Below are 24,814 nucleotides of genomic sequence, written 5' to 3'. Positions count from 1 at the left end.
TTATGGTTTACTTCATGGAGGCAATAAGGCTTCCCCAATGGCTCAGTAGTAAAGAATCTACCTGTAATACAGGAGACGATGGTTCGATCCCTGTGTTGGGAAGATCCCCTGGAGGAGGAAAAGGCAACCCATTCCAGTATTCTTGCTTGGAGAATCCCAAGGACCAAGGAGCCTGGCAGGCTATAGTCCATGGGGTCGCAAAGAATTGGACATGACTGAGCACACATGCAGGCACACTTCATGGAGGCAATGGTATTTACATATATTATTTGAAATTATTTGATAAAGATGTTTATTCTCAACACCATTTCTTTATTAATTCAGACATTTGTTGATATCAATATGGATTCGTGTATACTTTTTGTAGGTTGGGTTTAATTTTTCTTATTTAATGGATACATCCCCAAAGAAAGTCAAGCATCAAAATTTCTACAGTCCAGTAAAAGAATTTTGACTTAACAGGAAACTGCAAAAGAGGTCCATATCCCTACCAGTATATTGTCCAAATATGGTATATCGCACAATTCTTTCAAACAATATATTTTCATGGCAGAGTTTGGAATAACAATATAATTTCAGACAAGTTTATTTCCTACTTGCTAAGTTCTTGAGAAAGAAATAAATGGATAAAACACAGGTTATTGAAGTGAATAAAAATTATTGGTAACTTGCACTTAACATATTTGAAAAATCAATTTCATTGAAGTAAAATAATGAGATATGTCTGAGAAAAAATGTGCTTCATTTGAAAGCCAGTTGTTGAAAGCACAGCCTTCACGTTATCTAACTTTTACTCCATGGAATGTATTTTACAGCTTGAGCTTTTGGATAACTGGCTGTCCTGTAATGTGATTCCCCATCTGTAGTCAAGTAATTGAATTCTCAACTACAGAAAGGAAGTTCTCTTCTCTCTCTCTTTTTATAAAAAAAAATTATTTGGCCACATGGGGTCTTAGTTGCTGTATGTGGGATCTCTTTTAGTCGCAGCATGTGGGATCTATTTCCCTGATCAGGGATTGAACCCTAGCCCCCTGCATTAGGAGCAGAGTCTTAGCCACTGGACCACCAGGCAAGTCCTGCAAGCCTCTTCTCTTGAGAAAATAACCTTATTTGCCTGTATTTGAAAAATCCTTTCAACATTCTGGATCTATTGTATAAGTGTGACAAATAAGTGGTTGTTGAGTTGGCAAGTGTAATTTCAGTGAAAGCACAGGGGAACACAGCCCCTTTAGATGAGGGAAGGGAGGTACAGGAAGATGTGAATTAAGTGTGCAGAATTCTTGATAGAACTTCGGTGTGAGAGAGAATCTATGGAAAGAGGACAGTAACAAGAAATGTGGAGAGGGAGCTAGGGCTTAAAGCATGTTTTAGAATCATCAAATAGAAACTTGAGCTGGTTGAAATCTTAATGTGCATTGGTCCTCAGTTATTCGCTTCAGTTTGCTCTTTGCGATCCTATGGACTGTAGCCCACCAGGCTCCTCTGTCCAAGGGATTCTTGTCCAAGGCAAGAATACCAGATTGCCGTGCCCTGCTCCAGGGGATCATCCCGAGCCAGGGATCTAACTCATATCTCTTACGTCTCCTGCTTTGGCAGGCGGGTTCTTTATCACTAGTGCTACCTGGGAAGCCTGGAATCTTAAAAGAAAGGGAGCCATGTCTTCTTAGAGTTAACAACTGAATTTTCCACACCCATTTTCCTACATTTTCATTCCCTGTTCCCATTCTAGAGAAGCCTAAATTTAACCAAAGAGATCATATAAACTTTTGTCTTAATACCTGTTAACTAGATGAATAGATGGATGGATGCAGAATGTGTCAAACACGCGTTGGGTATTCACGGATTTTTATGCTCCAGTGCAGAGCTCTTCCTGCAGACGACAGAACCTGTGGTGTTGGATGACTGCGAGGATGTAGCTTGTCAAGACTGCAAATGATGGTTACAACATAGGAGACATTCCAGGTGTAGAGAACAGGGCTGCGCACCGCGGTTGCCGTAGAAACCTGAGGTCATTGCGGAGACCGTGACATTTTAATACAGACAGAGGCTGCCTGGTGAGGAAAGTAGGTTTCACCTTCAGGTGTTTGGAACTGAGTTGGGAGAGTAAGTTCCTGTGGTGGGGGCTGGCTTACCCTGGGGTGTGGGGAGACAAATGGATGGACACCCAAGTCACCTCTTTCCTGCTCTGGGGTTCAGTGCCCCACTGTCTCACTGGTAAAGGGTCCCGCCTGGCCCCAGTGAGTGCAGTGTCCTGGAGCAGGGTCGTAGGAGGTGAGACAGGTAGCAACTCTTTCTGCGCCTCAGCTTTCCCCTCTGTAAAATGGGGGTAAGAATGTGTTACCTACAATATCTCTGTGAACATTCAATGATAACACATGAATAAACCCATGGTTCTGTGGTTATTGTGGGATCATGAATGTCTGCATGAATTCAGACCACTTCTTATTCCTTTTCCACTTTGTTCTTTGGGGACAAACGAGAAAAGGAGAAGAAAAGGGCCTTGGGAGAAACCCATTATATCATGTGCTGGATGTGTCTCCCTGTGCCACCCTCATGCTGGTGGCCTTGCTCATATCAGGTGTCTGAAGGAGACAGCTTCTGAGGATCAGTGTCCTGATGGCTTATGGAGCTTCTACTCAAGGTTCAAGGGCAGCAGTCCTCAGGAGACCCCAGCACTTATATTTTTTGGTTTTCCTACACTGATACTGGTTCCCATGGAAGTTTCTGCTGATGGGTTTTGCTTTGGTAAGTTGTATTCTCTGTATTCACCTGTCTCTTTAATTTTGGAGACAGAAATTTGACTTGTGGCCTCACCTCTCTGATCTGAGAAGAGCTATTTTTTTTCTAGTTTGACTTTGTATTTATTAGGATGGAGTGCTGACTTTGAAGCTCCGTACATGTCAGACTAGAATTGGACATCTATATATATTTTTTATTTATCTATTTTGTTGCATGTGTCAATAGCTCTTTTTTTTTTTTTATTGCTGAGTAGTAATCCAGTATATGAAAGGGTTATTCGCTCAGTCGTGTCTGACTCATTGCGACACCCTGGACTGCAGCCCATCAGGCTCCTTCCTCCATGAGATTTTCAATGCAAGAATACTGGAGTGGGTTGCCATTTCCTTCTTCAAGTGATCTTCCTGACCCAGAGATTAAACCCGGGTCTCCTGCTTTGCAGGCAGATTCTCTACTATCTGAGCCACCCATCCAGTATATCCGTATGCCACAATTTGCTTTATTCATTCACCTCTTGAGGGACATTTGAGGTGTTTCCAAGTGGATTTCTTCTAAATAAAGCTGCTATGAACATTGGTGTGTAAATCTTGGCACGGACATATGCTTTCTTCCTCTAGAATACATACCAGTGCAACAGCTGGATCATATGGTAGATGTAAGATTAACCTTGTAGGATATGCACAAACTGTTTTCCAAGGTGGTGACACCATTTTCATCACCACCATTAGTGTGTGAGAGTTCCATGCCCCACAGTCGCGCCAAAACTTGATTTGGTCATTCTTTTTCTTCGTGAACATTCCCTGTCGGGTGTAGTGGTAGCTAATTGTAGTTTTCAATTATATTTCCACAATGATGATAATGATGAGCATAGTTTCATGTGCTTCTTTGCCATTTCTATGTCTTCTTTGATGAAGTAGCTCTTGAAATCTTTTGTCAGTTTATCTATGAGTGTGTCTGTTTTCTTCCTATTGACTTTTGATTCTTTTTTCTGTATAGAAGTCCTTTATCAGATATATAATTTATGAATATTTTCTTCCAATCAGTGGCTTGTCTTTGCGGAGGATGAGGTTTTCCATTTGTTTTTAACAGTCTCACCTTGTGGTTACAGGAAATAAGGTCTCCTTCAGGGCACTAATGAAAGCTTACAGATCATTTATGCGGTACTCGAGCTGGGAATTCCAATTTCTGAGCTCACCCTTTTCTTTCTCCATTTTGTCTAGTGACATTAGGGGCAATCAGGCAATCTTCTTATATTTGTTATCTTGCAAAAATGTTTGAAAGTATTATAAACACAGTCACCCACATACTTTCTTCTTTTAAGTGTCTGCAGTGGTGACATTTAGGTTATATCCATTCACAGATCACAGCATGGACTATCAGGGCTCTTTTTACTACTGGAAATGTAGTCCATAGCACCTTTAAATATGATCAGATTCGAGAGCCAATTCCAGAAACCTCCCCTTGCCCCCAGGCCAGTTCAGAAAACTCAACCTTAAATTTCTCTTCCTTTAAAACCACTGTTGGTACCAAAATCTGTATTAGTCAGAAACAGAACCAATAGCCTATTATAGAGGGGGGAGTAGACTGACTTCAGGAATTGTTTCAGGTCATTATAGAAGCTGAGAAGTCCCACAGTCTATGGTCAGCAAGCCCTGGGCCCAAGAGAGCTGATGGTGTAAGTTCCAGTCCAAAAGCCAACAGGCTCAAGACCCAAGAAGAGCCCATTTTTCATTTAGTCTGAGTGCAGGAACAAGCTGCCAATATGCTTTACTTCATGCACCCATTCAAATGTTAATCTCATCCAGAAAAACCCCTTTAGACACACAGAATAATGTTTAACCAAATGTGTATGCACTCTGTGGCCCCATCAGGTTGACACATGAAATTAACCATCACATCCTCCAATTTATTTGCATAAGAAGCTATGTTTTTTGTTCTGTGGCGTTTGCATTCTAGAGTCTGCTGTGCTCAGTCATGTCTGATTCTTTGCGACCCCATGGACTGTAGCCTCCTCTGTCCATGAAATTTTCCAGGTAAAAATACTGGAGTGGGTTGCCATTTCCTCCTCCAGGGGATCTTCCCGACCTAGGGATCAAACCCGTGTCTCCTGTGCTTCCTGCATTGCAGTTGAGTTCTTTACCCACTAAACTATCAGTCTGCTGACTCTATCCCTATTGTTTTATGTTGTTCTGTCTCCTCCCCCTTTAGATTGGTGATTTAAATTCAGAGGCTATATCCAATTCATATTTTTGGCAAGCATACCTCAGATGTGGTGGTGTTTACTCCATAGCCTTCTTCCAGGAGGCTCATTGTGTCTAGTTGTCTCTCCAGTTGTGACACTAAGGTTAATCACTGGTTTCATGTGTTGTCAGCCTGCTACTGCCATTGTAACATTTCCCATGTGTTTTTCACCTGAAGTTTGTGGCCTCCAAATATCATTGCCAAATCTGCATTTCATTTAAGGTTGCAAAATTTTGTATGCATTTGTTAGTTGGAATTCCTTTATAAAAGGAATTTCCTAATCAACTATTAGGTTGCATGGGAGGATAGGATGAATGTTTAATTCTTTTACAATTTTTTCACTCTTCAGAACAGCAGGTTGTTTCTTTAGGATCCTCCAAAGGTGAGCAAAAAGTTGGTTTCTGTGGGCTTTTTTTCCCATTAGAATGGCGTTACGAGCTCTAGATTTTTCTATATCTGATGTGCTTTAAATATATTGTAGTCATTATTTTACTTGACATTCTAATTGTTCTGTCTTTAGCCTGTGTGAGCTCCTTCTGATTGACTTTTGTGCCTTGATTGTGTTTTCTTGTATGAGAGTTTGGTCCAGATTCATCTGGTACAATCCCTACGCAAACCTGGAATCAGACATTTTTTCCAAGGAAGCCTGGTTCTTTGTAGGGCTTCCCTTGTGGCTCAGGGGTAAAGAATCCACCTGCCAAGCAGGAGACGTGGGTTTGATCCCTGAGTCAGGAAGATCCCCTGGAGGAGGAAATGACAACCCACTCCAGTATTCTTGCCTGGGAAATCCCATGGACAGAGGAGCCTGGTGGACTATAGACCATGAGGTTGCAAAGAGTCAGACACGACTAGGCGACTGAGCATGCACTAGTGTTGCTCACTGCTGCTTTAATTAGATTCTGATATGTTGTGTTTTCGTTAACATTATCCTCATCAAATTCTGCCATTTTTAATCTGTATTTCTATCAGGGCTGAAGATTTGTTTACCAGCCTAAAATAGAATAAATTTCATGAATGTTCCATGTTCATCTAAAAAGTCTGTTGTCTAAGACCCTTCACAGTTCAGTATGTTCATCTGTCAGATCTACTCTTGAGACTGTGTAGTTTAAGTCTTTTCTGCAATGAGTAAATATTTTTCTACTTGACTATTTTGGATTAAGGGAAGTATGTTAGAATCATCTATTATTAGTGCATTTCTTCCTCTGTCCCTTGCATGTACTGTAGTTTTGGCTCTGTGAATAGTTTTGCTGTGTGATTGGGTATATAAGTATTAATATTTCATATCTTCCTTCTGAATTTTAAACCTTTAACAATAACAACTATGCTATTGTCTTTTGCCACTCAACTACCTTACCTAAGATTAATCCCAACTCTTATACATAACAACATATATTTTTTAAAGTTTTGTTTTGATTTGGACCATTTTAAAAGTCTTTATTGAATTTGTTACTATATTGCTTCTGTTTTATGTTTTGGTTTTTTGGCCACAAGGCATGTGGGATCTTAGCTCTGCCACCAGGGATCAAACCTATAACCTGTGCATTGGTAGGTGAAGTTTTGACCACTAGACCATACCCTGGATTTTTGATTCTTAATACACATCTTTATACTTGTATTACATGCATATATATCCCTATATGAAACATGCTATTATTTTTATTAATGTTTTATCTGTAGTTGCCTGGCTATAATCTCTGTATGGGCTTATGTGCAGGTATAATTTTTTTTAATTTAAATTTATTTATTTTAATTGGAGGCTAATTACTTTACAATATTTTATTGGTTTTGCCATACATCAACATGAATCTGCCACGGGTGTAAGGTTTAAGTGGGTATAATTTTGAACATTTCCTCAATTCCTTCTTAAAAGGGATTTCCAAGAGAAAATTTAATGACATATGATTTCATTGTAACCTTGGAATTTAGAAATTTATTCCAATCCCCTTGCACATGAGGCTCCACTTTAGTCATGCTTGTGAAGGAAAGAAGAGGGTATTGATATAAACTACTCCCTGAGATGCATAGAAAGCCATATCCTCAGAAGATGTTTTGGTGAGTACATAGAACAAGGAGTATTTACCCATTTTGAGAAGATTTTCTCAAAGAAGGTGTCCTGAAACAATTTCTCCTACTACAAGAATAGACTTGCAAGGAAGCCACTTTTCTTGGTTACACATAGGATGCTTTTATTAGAATGCAGAGAGATATGCATTGCAGTCCTAGTCCTTTCTGACTGTCCTGGTACACCAGTGCAGGATGGACAGATCTGTGCAGTGCTGGGGTTCATGAATAAGAAGCCCACTTGCCTTGTGTGAAATCTAAGGCACATTCTACAATATCACCTTTATAAGGAACAAAGTTGATGTATTATTCTCTTTATTTTTCATATTTCTTAGCTGGTTTAGAGTCAAGATGTGAAGGAGTGTATTTTCAGGGCCTCTTAAAAACACAACCATCTTGGAGCACAACCATAGGAATAGTTTGGAAACCAGTGAGACAGAAAAGAGGAGAAGAGCTATGGATCTGTTTGTAGACCCACTCCTGAGGGGAGAGCAAACGTGCTCCATAAGGGCAGCTTGCTTCAAGAACTGGCAAGCGAGAGGCCCTGGGCTAGGCAACCTATTTGTTTTCTCCAACCTCACTAATCAGGGAAGTGGTTCTCCAGATAGAGGAGTGAGTGTATAGAGAGGCCGCATGGGTTTGGTCATGCCTGTTCATCCCCATGGAAGAAAATATCAGGAATGGAGGATAAGAATTCCCCAAGAAAAACCAATGTATGGTTCAAATGACTTAGGTTTCTGCCTATTAAATGTTTTAGTTTTGCTTCCCTGAAATCACTCTTAGATTCTTTCACTGACATTTTTCTGTATGTTTCTAGATCATTCAGTCATGTGACCAGAGAGTTTATTTCTTTGCAGATGGCTAACTGCTTAGCTTTTTCTAAAACCAGCTTGAACATCAGGAAGTTCACGGTTCATGTATTGCTGAAGCCTGGCTTGGAGAATTTTGAGCATTACTAGCATATGAGATGAGTACAATTGTGCGGTACTTTGAGCATTCTTTGGCATTGCCTTTCTTTGGGATTGGAATTAAAACTGACCTTTTCCAGTCCTGTGGCCACTGTTGAGTTTTCCAAATTTGCTGGCATATTGAGTGCAGCACTTTCACAGTATCATCTTTCAGGATTTGAAATAGCTCAACTGGAATTCCATCACCTCCACTAGCTTTGTTCGTAGTGATGCTTCCTAAGGCCCACTTGACTTCACATTCCAGGATGTCTGGCTCTAGGTCAGTGATCACACCATCGTGATTATCTGGGTCGTGAAGATCTTTTTTGTACAGTTCTTCTGTGTATTCTTGCCACCTGTTCTTAATATCTTCTGCTTCTGTTAGGTCCATACCATTTCTGTCCTTTATCGAGCCCATCTTTGCATGAAATGTTCCCTTGGTATCTCTGATTTTCTTGAAGAGCTCTCTAGATCTCAAGCCTCTTGATGAAAGTGAAAGTGGAGAGTAAAAAAGTTGGCTTAAAGTTCAACATTCAGAAAACGAAGCTCATAGCATCTGGTCCCATCACTTCATGGCAAATAGATGGGGAAACAGTGGAAACAGTGTCAGACTTTGTTTTTTGGGGCTCCAAAATCACTGCAGATGGTGACTGCAGCCATGAAATTAAAAGATGCTTACTCCTTGGAAGGAAAGTTATGACGAACCTAGATAGCGTATTCAAAAGCAGAGGCATTACTTTGCCAACAAAGGTTCGTCTAGTCAAGGCTATGGTTTTTCCTGTGGTCATGTATGGATGTGAGAGTTGGACTGTGAAGAAGGCTGAGCGCCAAAGAATTGATGCTTTTGAACTGTGGTGTTGGAGAAGACTCTTGAGAGTCCCTTGGACTGCAAGGAGATCCAACGAGTCCATTCTGAAGGAGATCAGCCCTGGGATTTCTTTGGAAGGAATGATGCTGAAGCTGAAACTCCAGTACTTTGGCCACCTCATGCAAAGAGTTGACTCATTGGAAAAGCCTCTGATGCTGGGAGGGATTGGGGGCAGGAGGAGAAGGGGACAACAGAGGATGAGATGGCTGGATGGCATCACTGACTCAATGGACGTGAGTCTGAGTGAACTCCGGGGTTTGGTGATGGACAGGGAGGCCTGGCGTGATGCGATTCATGGGGTCATGAAGAGTCGGACACGACTGAGCGACTGAACAAAACTAAACAACTTATAGCATATTAGAAAGGCTGTACCCAGAGATACCATCCCTTCCTTGTTGGAATGCCAGTGCCACATCTGTCTGGAAATCCTCATTGAGCCTGTGACACTGCCTTGCAACCACACGCTCTGTAAAGCATGCTTCAAATCGACTGTGGAGAAGGCAAATTTGTGCCGTCCTTTCTGTCGCCACCAGGTCTCTTCGTGGACTCGGTACCACACCCGAAGAAATTCTCTTGTCAAGTAAAATTTATCTAGATATGGGTATATACATACATGTGTGTCCTTTGATCTGGATAGTTATGAAATCTTATAATATTTTTAATATATTGTACAAATACTTTACATGGAATTTAAAACTAAAAATATTAAATATTAACAAAGAACAGTGAAAAAAAATATGGAACTGTGGGAGATAATTCAAAAACACTATCCAGAGGAATCCCAGCTTAGAGTCTCTGGGCAACAATCAGAGGAAATCATTGATGACTGTCTCCCTGTTCGTCTCTTAAGTCAACCTGGGGAGTTAAGAAGAGAATATGAAAAGGAGAGAAGCAAGGAGGAGGCAGAGCGATGAGCCATTCAGGAGGGAGAAAACAAAGCCAGTGAAGAATACATACAGAGATTACTGGCAGAGGAGGAAGAAGAGGAAAAGAGACAGGCAGAAAAAAGGCACAGAGAGATGGAAGAACAACTGAAAAGAGATGAAGCACTGGCAAGAAGGCTAAGCCTTAATATTAGCAATGTCTGTGAGGAACGTGTCTCAGCTCTCCTCTCGTATTCCAAAAAATCTAATCCAGCCACAACGGAGTCACAAAGGAAAAGGCAGAGCAAACGAAAAAACACTGGCTATATTCAGAAGTATTTGTCACCGAGTTCTCAACTTGAGTCAGCATCATAGTCTGAAGTTGTAGAAGAAGACGGGAAAACTCCAGGTCCAAGGAAATTGACAGTGGTGATGGGAAGAACCCTACATGGCAAGACACAGAAATTGAGGAAGATGTGCCAGCACTTTCTCCTCAAATATGCCTTGCAGTTCAAAAGCAAGATGCAGAAGCTTCAGTGGAGTCACCTAGACCTCAGTTATGTGCCAGTGGTGGAGAATGGTACCTTGAAGGAAAAGTGAAATCAAAACAAAGCAGTCATGAAAGTGAGTTATGTGTCATCAGTCGTGAAGAGCCTAAAGCTGGAGTTTCCTCTTCTGGAGAAACTGCAGTTAAGCCTTATGGCGAAACAGAGAGTGGATGTACAGTGTCAGATGTACACAGACACTGAAAAATAACACAGTTGTGACAGAAAATGAGGAGTCTCCCCTACTGACCAATAAGGACATCTCCAGAGCAAAAAACCAGGAATCTTTGTCTGAAGCAGTCAGCGATCCATGCTATTCTACAAAAAGAAGGAAAATGTTCCTCAAAGCTTCCTCCAACCAAGAGTAAATAAGTCCACTTCACCCCAAAACTGATAGATTTGGAACGTCTATTTTTTGCGAGAGATAAACAAGAAGAACAGGGTTATTAGCATTGGTTATTAGCATTGCAGCTTCAGCTTGGAACGTCTATTTTTTGCGAGACATAAACAGGAAGAACAGGGTTATTAGCATAGGTTATTAGCATTGCAGCTTCAGAAAGAGGTGAATCAAGAACAAATGAGGCCAACCTGGATAAAAGGATCCCCAGATGAATATCAGTTACGTGCTACGTCTTCACCTCCAGGCAAATTACTAAATGGACAGAGGAAGAATGCCAAAGAGAGAAGCTTCCAAAGACAAACTGATTTAGAGCATCCAGCACCTCACAGAGCCTCAAAAAGTTGGCAACCTTCTTCTAAGTTCCAGTTGGGACACTGTTCAGTTAATGCAAGAAAGTACCAAGTTCTACTGTAGATACTTGTACATAAAATGACTCATTCCCTACAGCTTGGTAAGTCAAAGAAAAGTATTTTTCAGATGTTTCACAGATACACAAAGTAATGCTTGGGTAAGATGAGTGTTTACAACCTAGTAAAGCTGGATTGTGAAGCTCTATCATAGATTCTTTATAAATTTTTCATTAGTGCTGCTCTGTGGGCACACTCATTGTCCCTAATTAAAGGACTGTGTGATTACAGAGGCAGAGTATACAGATGTGTTTCTGCCAAACCCAGTTGTAAGCAAGAATTCCACTCCTTTCATTTTTTTAATAACTGTGATGGACTAAGTTTAAGTTGACGGTCCTTATGGATGTAAAAATGCCTTGTCAACTCCCAAGAAATCTTAATGTCCATGCATTTCCCCCCAAGATGCATATTTTAGTGCCTTTGAGCACTTTTTTGTCCTGACTAGTAATCAGAGCAACATTATCATATACCGAGTAACTAAGGAAGCCAGGCAGAGTTTAAAATCTGTTTTCTTGCAACTTAGCCCTTACATTTGCAGAGCACTTGACATGTATCTTCCACAACACTAATTTCCATCTCTAGTTTAATTGCTTTCAGTGTTACAGTATTTTCTTTGACTTCAAATGGGTTAAATCGTGGTGTCAGAAAAATCAGACTTTTCTGGAAAATGATGATTTAGCTGAGAGAAAGGAGAGCTGGTGCAAAAGGAGTTAATCTTGGCTTGAGACTGAGTGGGATAGACTGAGAATTTGGAAGTACTGGAACTAAGTGGATGATAGACAACTGGGTCTAGGATGGAGTAGCAGGTGGAGTTTGGCAATATATTCTTTCTTGTCTTTTCTTTGCTAAATGACACAGAAAGCATGTGCGTTTTACTGCTTTTCACACCATACTATGTAAGCTGCTCTTCCAAAACACAAAATGGGAATGTACTGTAACAGAGTTGTGTCGTAGTATCCTGTGTTATAGAACCTGACTAAACATGTTTCCTTACGTTGTCATTGGTATTGATACTGACTCTTATTTGTATTTATGCACAAAAATGGAAAGGATGATACTTGGATTTTGCCCTGTCTTACCCCTGAAAGTTAAATCAGAGAGCAGCAATTTCACCGTGAAATTTAACTTAGAGACTGTTAAACTTTTATTTCATTCATATGAAAAACTTGGAGCAAAAAAACCCAACAGTTTTAACAGCATTTCTGCTGATGTCTAGTTTGCCATCCTTTTAAGGTAATGATACAATACAATGTCCTAGAGAATAATACTAGCTCAAATTTGTCAGTGATTTTATACATAATTATGCTTTTTGCCTCCAAATTTCATAACTGACATTCTGTAATTTTGCATACTTGATGACATATACTTCAATATTGATTGGGTGATAATGGGCAGAATTCTGAAGGAAATTTAAACTTTAATTTCCCCTTTCTCTTAAATGATTGTCCCCTGAGTGATGATTGTGCTGAAATGAAGTGTAGTTAGAAACTAACCAGATTTGTCTAAAATAGACTAAAATCTCTCTTCTCATCAAACCAATATTTTTTAAGACCTGTTTTGCTTTACATTTTAAGGACTCTTTGAATTAAAGTTTTGTAATTACATCTTCCTGGAGTAGTCCATTACCAAAATGGATATAAAATAGTGTAATGTACTTAGGATTTACATATATAGCCACTTATTTGTCAAGCCACTTATTTGTAAAGTTTCCTGACTAACATCTTTTTTAAGGTAAATTTTAATTTTTCAGTTACTCTTTCTGATGCTCCTACCATAAATGCATTTTTGTGATAAACTAGTAAATGTTTTGTGTCAGTCATTAGTATATACTGATGCATTTCCTCCCATTTTTATGGAAGGGATATGACAGCGTTTAATTTCTCAGGGAGTACTAAAACTGTGCAGAGCTTGAGAATCTGGAAATGAAAATAATTGATTAAAAGAAAAAGAAGAGAAGGAGAGAGAGAGATGTCACATAGGCAAGAAGGCCATGTGAAGATGGAGGAGGAGATTGGGGCCCTGCTGCCACAAACCAAGGAGCTCCAGGAGCATTCAGACCTGAGAAGAGGCAAGAATGGATACTACCCCAGAGCATTTGGAAGAAGCACGGTCATGCGCAACACATTGATTTTGGGCTTTATGTCTCCAGAATTATGAGAGAATACATTTTTTACATTTCAGACAACATAGCTTGTGGAGCTTTGTTACGCAGTCTTCAGGAGCTAATATGCTCACTAACAGCATCCCCAAATGTTCTTGTAAATAATCAACACACTGCATTCTATATTTTTCATGCCTACTGTGAGAGAAATTGCAATAAAGATTTATAAGTAGAAATAAATATAGATAACGTTTCTCATTACCAAGGTTTATAAAATGTATTGTCACTTTCAGAGCTCACAGCATCTCTGTGAGGTAGTCATTGTTACTACTTCCCATTTTGTAATAGGAAAATGAAAAAGGATAACTGAGGGACAGGGAGAAGAAGAACTTGGGGGAGAGGGAAGAGGTTACCCAAGAAAAACATAAAAAGTACAAGAGAGGCGGAAGTGTGTGTTGTTGTTTAGTCGCTCAGTCGTGTCCGACTCTTTCGTGACCTTGTGGAATGTAGCCCGTCAGGCTCCTCTTCCCATGGGATTTCCCAGCCAAGACTGCTGGAGTGCCGTTTTCTTCTCCAGTGTCACCTCTATAGAACCCCCTTAATTTAAAAAGAGGAGGAAGGGCTCACTGGAGTCATCAGAAATTCCTGAGAGGAGCTGGGCCTGGGATAGTGGGCAGGACCTAAGGGGGCTAGATGGAAAGGAGGGGATGGGGAGTCCATCCTGACTGGAATGAAGAGTGGGGGTGCCAGGTGAGCAGACAGGGCTCAGAGGCAACTGATGGGACACTCCAGGGATTTGAGGAAATCCGGGTGTAGGACTGATTGGGGAAGGACCATAGTTGCTTCCATGGGACACTACACAGCCCCTTTATACACTGATACGGTGTACAACGTTGGTAAGGAGTAAAGTGCCCCATGTCTGTCACTGGTCTACAGGGCAGAGAAGGACCAGGTCCACTGACAGTAGGGAAGCTGAGCTGATGCCAAGTTCCCAGAGCCTCCTTTAAAGTAGGAAGCAGGCATAAAGCAGAAGGATTCATGACTAAGGGGTCCCCCACACCTCCTGGAGACCATAACACTCTCTTTAGTTTCTCTCTGACCCCAGGTCCTATGGACTCCATCTGCCAGTGAGGTCCTGTCTGCCTCCTGGGGTCACATTCCTAACCAGAACACTCTGTCCACCCGTTAGCTCTCCCCACGTTCTGGTCTGTTCCATCTCTGCAGTGTCCCTGAGATCACTCAGGCTTTTCTCCTCCTTCGTTGCCTCAACCCCTTTCATCAGCTCGGTGAGGTGCATCCCAACACTGTGCTTTCCTTCACACCTATTATGATTTATTCCTTATAATATTTCTCTGAAGAGTTCAATGATTTATACTCAGAAGTTATATAGCTAAGAGATAACCAAGTGTAATACAAAGATTGATCTGAAGTCTTCACAGTGAAGCCCATACACAATCTCTTATTTCAAGGAAATAGGAGAAATGAACAAAAACAACACAAGGCTCCTTTGACTTCAGAATCTCAATAAAAAATAGCCTCAACAGTTAGTGACATTGTAGGTGTTAACATATCATGGAAAACAGATCTTGTGCCAATATTAAAATTAAGAGCCAGGCTTTTGTATAGATGCCATTTATTATAAACAGTAAAATATATGTAATGTCTCAATTATAAAACATTCAGCAATATGTGAACCGTGAACTTACTGATGTTCAAGCTGGTTTTAGAAAAGGCAGAGGGACCAGAGATCAAATTGCCAACATCCGCTGGATCGTGGAAAACGCAAGAGAGTTCCAGAAAAACATCTATTTCTGCTTTATTGACTATGCCAAAGCCTTTGACTGTGTGGATCACAATAAACTGTGGGAAATTCTGAAAGAGATGCAAATACCAGATCACCTGACCTGCCTCTTGAGAAATTTGTATGCAGGTCAGGAAGCAACAGTTAGACCTGGACATGGAACAACAGACTGGTTCCAAATAGGAAAAGGAGTATGTCAAGGCTGTATATTGTCACCCTGTTTACTTAACTTATATGCAGAGTACATCATGAGAAACGCTGGACTGGAAGAAACAAGCTGGAATCAAGATTGCTGGGAGAAATATCAATAACCTCAGATATGCAGATGACACCACCCTTATGGCAGAAAGTGAAGAGGAACTCAAAAGCCTCTTGATGAAAGTGAAAGTGGAGAGTGAAAAAGTTGGCTTAAAGCTCAACTTTCAGAAAACAAAGATCATGGCATCCGGTCCCATCACTTCATGGGAAATAGATGGGGAAACAGTGGAAACAGTGTCAGACTTTATTTTTCTGGGCTCCAGAATCACTGCAGATGGTGACTGCAGCCATGAAATTAAAAGACACTTCTTGGAAGGAAAGTTATGACGAACCTAGATAGCATATTCAAAAGCAGAGGCATTACTTTGCCAACAAAGGTCCGTCTAGACAAGGCTATGGTTTTTCCTGTGGTCATGTATGGATGTGAGAGTTGGACTGTGAAGAAGGCTGAGGGCCAAAGAATTGATGCTTTTGAACTGTGGTGTTGGAGAATACTCTTGAGAGTCCCTTGGACTGCAAGGAGATCCAACGAGTCCATTCTGAAGGAGATCAGCCCTGGAATTTCTTTGGAAGGAATGATGCTGAAGCTGAAACTCCAGTACTTTGGCCACCTCATGCGAAGAGTTGACTCATTGGAAAAGACTCTGATGCTGGGAGGGATTGAGGGCAGGAGGAGAAGGGGACGACAGAGGATGAGATGGCTGGATGGCATCACTGACTCGATGGACGTGAGTCTCAGTGAACTCTGGGGGTTGGTGTTGGACAGGGAGGCCTGGCGTGCTGCGATTCATGGGGTCGCAAAGAGTCGGACACGACTGAGCGACTGATCTGATCTGATCTGAAAGTGTCTCTAACATAAGCTGCTTTAATATTTCGAGGTGAAAAAGTTTCAGAACATCACAGTGGAAACAATCCAACACTGATAAACTCTAGTGATCAAAGACATTCTCTTTTAGTTTATTTAAAACAATTCATAATTACAGAGGGAATGTCCCAGTTGTGTATAGTAGGAAACAAACCACTTTTCCAGACCAAAAGGCACTCACGTAGCTAATTGAGGATCCCCAGAGAGACACAGAAACAATTTAGAAACAACTTGAGTCGCTCACTCCCTGCCTGAAGGGAACCGGTGGGCACCGGGGAGGGAGGGCGGGGTTGCCTTATAAGGATCGCGAGGATGAGGACGTGGGGAAACTTTAGACGAACAAGGCCTAGAATCGTTAAAGGGGCCCGTGATTCAGGTACTGACCTCCTCACCAAGCAGTCTTGTCGGTCTGCAGGACTCTTGGTCTTTGGGGAGCGACCCAAACCGACTGAGGGAAGAGGGAGGAAAATTCCCTGGATCCCTGCAGGTCAGTGTAAAGGTGCAGTTGCCTCCTGTTCCTGGGGGTGGGGGTGGGGTGTGAGTGCGGATGACACCGAAGCCCATCCCGGGGTCACTGCAGCCTCTCCCCATCCGGATGAAGCGCCAGAGGCCTGTGCAGAGCCTGCAGCGGAAATGGGGCGGGGGAGGGGGGAGACTGGAGAGACGTGGAAGGGGGAGGGGAGGCCAGAGACTGGACCAGCCGGTCTCAGGTGAGAGGTAGGAGGTTGGAATGGCTTGGGAAAGCCTAAAAGGGCGGGAGTGTTGGAGATCGGAGGCGAGGGAGGGGTTAATTGCTTCCGCGCTACTCGCTGCTCCCTGCTCCTGTTTCGGTGCTAGGAGAGGCCTGTAGCAGGGCCTGCTGGGAAATGGTGGGCTGGAGCGGGAGGAGAGAAGATGGAGCTGGAGCGGGAGGGGGAGGGTGAGGAGGGGGAGAGAGGGGCGGAGCCAGGGGAGTTCAGAGCCTGAGGATCTAGCCTTTTCTAGTTGGAAAACTGACAGTTAAGAGACCTAAATGAGAAGAAGCCAGTCTCAATGGAAACCCATACTCTAGCTGCTGGTTCATTTGCCTGGCATCTAGTTGTTTTGTTCCTTTGTTTTCCAGGGTTAATTTATTCAAAAAGGAAATCGAAAAATACTCAACATGCAAAAGTCTTGTGGAGAAAATGAAAGAAAACCACAGAACATGCCAAAGGCTGAGGAAGACCGCCCTTTGGAAGCTGTACCACAGGAGGCAGAAGGAAATCCTCAACCTTCTGAAGAAGGTGTAAGCCAGGAAGCAGAAGGAAACCTTAGAGGAGGGCTGATTCAGCCTGGTCAGGGATATAAGGAGGACTCTCCTGTTAGGCATTTGGACCCTGAAGAAATGATAAGAGGAGCAGATGAGTTGGAAAGGCTTAGGGAAGAGATAAGAAGAGTAAGAAACAAGTTTGTGATGATGCATTGGAAGCAAAGACATTCACGCAGCCGTCCTTATCCCGTGTGCTTTAGGCCTTGAATTCTTTTTTTGTCCGATATTAAAATCTTGCCCCAGCTTTCTGTTAGCATTTTCTGATGTATCTGTGACTTTTGCTTTATTTTTAATCATCTGGTGGAGTTTTGTTTTAGGTATAGTTTCCTTGTTTTCAGCATCTGCATTTTGACACATTCTCTAGGTCTATTTTTCGACTGGGAAATTTCACACATATGCATGAAAATATGTTCATTTCATATTGTAAAGTAAAACATAACAGGTTACAAAGCAGCATATTTAGTACCAGCTCACATATGTAGGAGAAAGTCTCAAATTGTGTGTGTGCGTGCGTGTGTATACATACATGCATATATCAGAAATCTAACTGTGCTTGTTTCTGTGTGCTGTTTTTTTTTTTTTTTTTGCTTATATGTATTTTTTAATGAACACATCACACACACAGAGAATTAAAGTTTTTTTATTAATTAAGAGTCAATCAAATAATTTGCAACCAGCTTATAAGGGCAATGGGGGCACTTAAAATCTTGATGAAAGAACTATTGAAAAAATGTAAACCTCAAAATACCTCTGGATCTCTTAGCCAGAGGAATAAAACTGGCAATTATTGCAGATACACTTGCTTAAGACTTGATCTTTTCATGGGAAAACACTTGTCTCACAGGGCTGCTGTGGGGAAGAAATGAGGTGACTGAGCTGTACTTGGTGGGCTCTTGTTCCCACCTATACATACAGAACCCCAACCCATTGCAGAACATCAGTTTTGAGGGAGGGTCCTAGTGTGACTCAACCTGTGCTCAGGAACAAGTCCAATAGGCAGGGAAGTGGGGGCTTCCATGCCAGGCCTCTGCCTTTGAGCCCCACCCCTGGTTTCCCTGAGTCCTGCCATGCCTGCTGGGCACTGGAGTCCTCCAGTGCCAAAACCCCACTGAGTTTCCTGGTGTCCCCAGTGGGTTGAACCCCCACTCTTCTAAATCTCTGCTTTATAATGATGCTTAACACAGTGGGAGGACTTCCCAGGTGGCTGAGTGGTAAAGAATCCACCTCCGATGCAGGAGACGCAGGTTCGATCCCTGGGTCCCTGAGTCGGAAAGATCCCCTGGAGAAGGAAATGGCAACCCACTCCAGTATTCTTGCCTGAAAAATCCTATGGACAGAGGAGCCTGGCGGGTTATAGTCCAGGGGTTCGCAAAGAGTCAGACATGACTTAGCGACTAAAAAACAACAACAACCAGTGGGGGGCTGTTCCAGGATTGCATGGGCCACAATGTGATGCAGAATTCTTAGCAATAGTCCCATCCAGTTTCAACCACAGGATACCTCATCCATAGGAATCAGACATGATGAGTCCATTTTAGGAATTGGACTAGCGTTCAAATTTGAGTAAAAGATGCCACTCTATAGTCAGAGTTGCTGCTTTAAGTCTAAAAACTGAAGTTTTGTCTTCTTTGTGGGATGATCTCTCCCTGAAGGCTCCTGGCAGGCCTGTCCTACTGGTTCAGAAGACTCAGAATATGTGTAAATTGCAAAAAGGAACACAGAAAACAGATCTAAGGGAACAGTTCCCTTCATCCCATCCCCAATCGATAACGTGGGGACAAAGAAAACTTGAAAGGTAAAAACTTTATAAATACACTTAAAGTAGAATGGCTACTATATAAATATTAGAAATTATATTTTCCCTACAGAACAAAGAGTATCTTTTCCTTCTGATATCCACATACTTGTGACACATCATGTTTCAATATTTAATTGATTTTTTATTTAATTGATTTTCTGATTGATTTTTGCTAAGGAGCCAGTTGTTGTTTACTCACTAAATTGTGTCCAGCTGTTTTGCGACCCCATGGACTGTAGGCCACCAGGCTCCTCTGTCCATGCAATTTTCTCAGGCAAGAATATTGGAGTGGATTGCCATTTCCTTCTCCAGGGGATCTTCCCAACCCAGGGATTGAACCCGCATCTCCTGCATTGCAGGTGGACTATTTACTGCTGAGCCACTAGGTTTGTGCAAAATCTGTCATTGACTCAATCATCTTCCACAAGTTCTTTTATCATTCTAGTATTATGACAAGCAATTCCAGGAAGAAACAGTTCATGGAATGGATTGCACTTCAAATGTTTTATCAAAGCCTTGCATAATTACCTGCATCAGAATCACCTGGGGAGCATCTTTAAAATACTGATTTCTGGGCCCCACCTAAGACTCACTATCTGGAGGTGGGCTGTGGAAGTTTCAGGTAACAACTTGTTGGTCAGGCTGGATTCTGGCTGGAGTGAGATGAAGGTCCAGGAACTCACTTGCCAGCATTATAAGACTGGTTGAATCCAGCCCCCTGGCACTGAGGGATGGCACTGGGGCAGGATGTAGAAGGGCTCCAGCAAGGAGGCATACCCCTCTTCAGGATGGTCTGACATTGGCTTCTCTGCTCCAGCCTGCAGCAGGTGCCAGACTCTTCTAGACTGATGGCCAGGCTGTCCTGGGCATGCGTACCTGAAGGATCACTGTCCCCATTGCAGGTCAGAGCACTAGACTTCCTTTCTTCCCTTTTTCCTTCACAAGGAGGCTTGATGGGAGCTTTTTTTTTTAACTGTTTGAAAAACTTTATTTATTTTTTTATAGAATAGCATTTTATTTTAAATATAGCTGTGTGTACATGTCAATCCCAAACTCCTAATCTATCCCTTCCCCCAACTCTTTTCTCTGGTAAAAAGTTTGTTCTCTAAGTTTGTGAATCTGTTTTTTTTTGTTTAAATAAGTTCATTTGTATAATTTTCTTTTTAAGACTCCACATATAAGCCATATCATATATTTGCCTTTCTCTGTCTGACTTACTTCATTTAGTATGATAATCTCCAAGTCCATTCATGTTGCTGCAAATGGCATGGCATTATTTCATTCTTTTTAATGGAATAATATTCCATTGTATATATGTACATACCTCAGCATAATAAAGGCTGTATACAACAAACCTACATCATATTCAATGGTGAAAAGCTGAAAGCATTTTCTCTAAGATCAGGAACAAGGCAAGAATGTCTACTCTCTCCACTTTTATTCAACATAGTCTTGGAAGTCCTAGCCATGGCAATCAGACAAGGAAAAGAAATAAAAGTAATCCAAATTGGAAAAGAAGAAGTAAAACTGTCACTGTTTGCAGATGACATATGCACATAGAAAGTCCTAAAGATGCTACCAGGAGGTGACTAGAGCTCATCAGTGAGTCTGGTAAGGTTGCAGGATACATAATTAATAACAGAAATCTCTTACTTTAACAATGAAACATCAGAAAGAGAAATTAAGCAATCAATCCCATTTACCATCACAGCAAAAAGAATAAGATACATAGGAATATACCTACTTAAGGATGGGAAGTTTTAAAGGGAAAAAGACTTCAAAATTCAGTAACTGAAAACATTGGCTTTGATCATCTTTGGCCAAAGGGGATAGGTCTTAAACAAGATCTGCCTCATGCCTCTCCCACCCACCTTGCTCAGACTTGCAGAAGGGCCTCTGTTGTGTCCGCCTGTTTGGGGCTTCCCTGGTGGCTCAGTGGTAAAGAATCTGCCTGAAATGCAGGAGACCTGGGTTCAATCCTTGGGTGGGGAAGATCCCTTGGAGAAGGGAATGGCAACCCACTCCAGTATTCCATGGACAGAGGAGCCTGGCGAGCTACAGTCCATGGGTTGCAAAGAGTCAGACACGACTGAGCACATGCAGCTCTGATCTGTAGTGCCTTTAGTTCTCTGTGTGGCTGATGCAGTGCTTCTGATGTCTGCATGGGTCCAGATCCAGAGACAGAGGAGAGCCCAGGTGGAGGAAGCTCGCAAAGGCACGTGACCCTACTGCTCAGGAGAAAAGGGTTGTTGCCTCCTGTTTAAACAACCCTGTGCACTATAGTCCTAGCCCACAACTTGGGGACCAGGGTAGTCAAGTTATGAACTGGCATGAAGATGCTTTTGCAGGCATTGATGGTGGAGGAAGCAATGCCATTGTGATCGTTGTTCTTTAGGTCTGTCATCTGAGAAATCAATACTGCTTTTTCTGGTTGGGCAATAAGGTGAAGATGAACTTGGCTTTAGGAATGCAAAATGGTTAAGTTCATGACCTTGCTGTACTGTGCTCTGCTAACTTGCTTCAGTCATGTTTGACTCTTTGCAACCCTATGGACTGTAGCCCACCAGGCTCCTCTGTCCATGGGATTATCTAGGCAAGAATACTGGAGAGGGTTGCCATGCCCTCCTCCAGGGGATCTTCCTGACCCAGGGATCCAACTCTTGTCTCTTCTGTCTCCTGCATTGGCAGGTGGATTCTTTATCACTAGCACCACCTCAGGTTCCAATCTGGACTCTTCTTACAGTATGTGACCTTACATAAATCCTTTCTTGGAGGCCCGTGGGTTTCCCAGACATAAAAATCTTGGATCAAAGATAAAGTTTCCTCTTCATTACCATCATTGCTTTTATCATAATTATCATCGTCATCACCATAATGATCAAGGGATAGTACTGAGTGAATACCCAATGGATTCCTGTTGGGCACATATCTCATACTGTTAAGGCTTATAACAATCGGTGGCCAAGCCTTGGAAATCTATTCCTCTGAATGGGTGGACACAGTATAGTCAAAAACTACTGGCTAGTTTTGAATCCTCTGATAATTATAAGTGTGAGGACAGATTGGTTCATTCATCTGTAGAATGAGTATAACCCACAAGATTGTTATGGGAAGTAAATGCAGAAAACGATGAAATTCCTGGCATATAATAGGCTTTCAGACAATGTTAGACCTTTGATCATCATTATCATGTGTTATCATTATCATTGTCATCATCATTATCATCAGTTCAGTTCAGTCGCTCAGTCGTGTCCGACTCTTTGCAACCCCATGAATTGCAGCACACCAGGCCTCCCTGTCCATCACCAACTTCCGGAGTTTACCCAAACTCATGTACATTGAGTCGGTGATGCCATCCAACCATCTCATCCTCTGTCATCCCCTTCTCCTCCTGCCCTCAATCTTTCCCAGCATCAGGGTCTTTTCAAATGAGTCAGCTCTTCGCATGAGGTGGCCAAAGTATTGGAGTTTCAGCTCTAGCATCAGTCCTTCCAGTGAACACCCAGGATTGATCTCCTTTAGGATGGACTGGTTGGATCTCCTTGCAGTGCAAGGGACTCTCAAGAGTCTTCTCCAACACCACAGTTCAAAAGCATCAATTCTTTAGGACTCAGCTTTCTTTATAGTCCAACTCTCACATCCCTGCATGACTACTGGAAAAACCATAGCCTTGACTAGATGGACCTTTGTTGACAAAGTAATGTCTCTGCTTTTTAATATGCTGTCTAGGTTGGTCATAACTTTCCTTCCAAGGAGTAAGTGTCTTTTAATTTCATGGCTGCAATCACCATCTGCAGTGATTTTGGAGCCCCCCAAAATAAAGTCAGCCACTGTTTCCACTGTTTCCCCACCTATTTGCCATGAAGCGATGGGACTGGATGCCATGATCTTAGTTTTTTGAATGTTGAGCTGTAAGCCAACTTTTTCACTCTCCTCTTTCACTTTCATCAAGAGGCTCTTTAGTTCTTCTTCATTTTCTGCCATAAGGGTGTCATCTGCATATCTGAGGTTATTGATATTTCTGCCGCCAAACTTGATTCCAGCTTGTGGTTCTTCCAGTCCAGCGTTTCTCATGATGACTCTGCATATAAGTTAAATAAACAGCGTGACAGTATACAGCCTTGACGAACTCCTTTTCCTATTTGGAACCACTCTGTTGTTCCATGTCCAGTTCTAACTATAAAGGTTTCTCAAGAGGCAGGTCAGGTGGTCTGGTATTCCCATCTTTTTCAGAATTTTCCACAGTTTATTGTGATCCACACAGTCAAAGGCTTTGGCATAGTCAATAAAGCTTTTTCAATGATCCAGCAGATGTTGGCAATTTGATCTCTGGTTCCTCTGCCTTTTCTAAGACCAGCTTGAACATCTGGAAGTTCACAGTTCACATATTGCTGAAGCCTGGTTTGGAGAATTTTGAGCATTACTTTACTAGCGTGTGAGATGAGTGCAATTGTGGGGTAGTGAGCATTCTTTGGAATTGCCTTTTTTTGATTTGGAATGAAAACTGACCTTTTCCAGTCCTGTGGCCACTGCTGAGTTTTCTAAATTTGCTGGCATATTTAGTGCAGCACTTTAACAGCATCATCTTTTAGGATTTGAAATAGCTCAACTGGAATTCCATCACCTCCACTAGCTTTGTTCATAATGATGCTTCCTAAGGCCCACTTGACTTCACACTCCAGGATGTCTGGCTCTAGGTGAGTGATCACAGGTGATGTTGCTGCTGCTGCTGCTAAGTCACTTCAGTCATGTCTGACTCTGTGCGACCCCATAGACGGCAGCCCACCAGGCTCCCCCGTCCCTGGGATTCTCCAGGCAAGAACACTGGAGTGGGTTGCCATTTCCTTCTCCAGTGCATGAAAGTGAAAAGTGAAAGTGAAGAAGCTCAGTCGTGTCCAACTGTTAGCGACCCCATAGACTGCAGGCTACCAGGCTCCTCTGTCCATGGGATTTTCCAGGCAAGAGTACTGGAGTGGGGTGCCATTGCCTTCTCTGCACGTGATGTTGAGTAATACCCAAATTGGAACCCAAGACATCTGTGCTTCCTTGACTCCACAACACGTTTCTAAAGCAAAACTCTGTGTTGTTCCTCTCATCCAAACTTCTCCCTTGCCTAAAGAAACAAATAGCACATAAAGTAAATGCAATAAGTGCCATTCATTTGGAGTTATAAAAGAAATAAATCATTTATAGACTCTGGTGCCATTTCTCTATTGTACAAGGAGAAAATATTCCCTCCACATTTCCGTATTTAGTTATGTGCCAGAACATGTGAAATCATGAGGAAAGTCTTATTGTCATGAATTACAAAATATAATCTAGAAATGCATCATTGGTATGAAAAGCTATTCCTTACATATTGTTTTATGAAAAAGCCAGCTGCAAAACACACACAGGTTAAAGATAAATATCAAGACATTTGAAGTGAATATTTCTAGACAATGTTAATACTGGAAATTGCAAGTTCATCTTTATCCTTCTCTGAATTTCCAATTTTAACTTTTTCAATGAGCATGTGCAGTTTTTATAATTAGAAAAATGTTATGAAGGTGAAAATGGTAAAATTATGTTTCTCCTTTCTTTTTAGTTGAGATAGGGGCTCTTGGATCTTGAAGTTCCTCATTTGCTTTCTGTT

General features: G+C 41.9%; 1 protein-coding gene and 1 pseudogene across 1 annotated transcript; both read left to right on the top strand.

Annotated features, from left to right (window-relative positions):
* Positions 1 to 9,169: 9,169 nt before the first annotated feature.
* On the top strand, positions 9,170 to 10,978 carry LOC123331858 (annotated as a pseudogene).
* A 5,445-nt stretch (positions 10,979 to 16,423) lies between these two features.
* Positions 16,424 to 18,177, top strand: LOC112582089 (transcription elongation factor A protein-like 8). The gene is made up of 2 exons (XM_025276164.3): positions 16,424 to 16,580; positions 17,196 to 18,177. Exon 2 carries the CDS (start codon positions 17,235 to 17,237, stop codon positions 17,586 to 17,588), a length of 354 nt encoding a protein of 117 aa, XP_025131949.1. The 5' UTR covers positions 16,424 to 16,580; positions 17,196 to 17,234; the 3' UTR covers positions 17,589 to 18,177.
* The last annotated feature ends 6,637 nt before the right edge of the window (positions 18,178 to 24,814 follow it).

This window comes from Bubalus bubalis, chromosome X, assembly GCF_019923935.1.
Source record: "Bubalus bubalis isolate 160015118507 breed Murrah chromosome X, NDDB_SH_1, whole genome shotgun sequence".
In the NCBI taxonomy this organism is placed as follows: Eukaryota; Metazoa; Chordata; class Mammalia; order Artiodactyla; family Bovidae; genus Bubalus; species Bubalus bubalis.
This window is presented reverse-complemented; position numbering and strand designations above follow the sequence as displayed.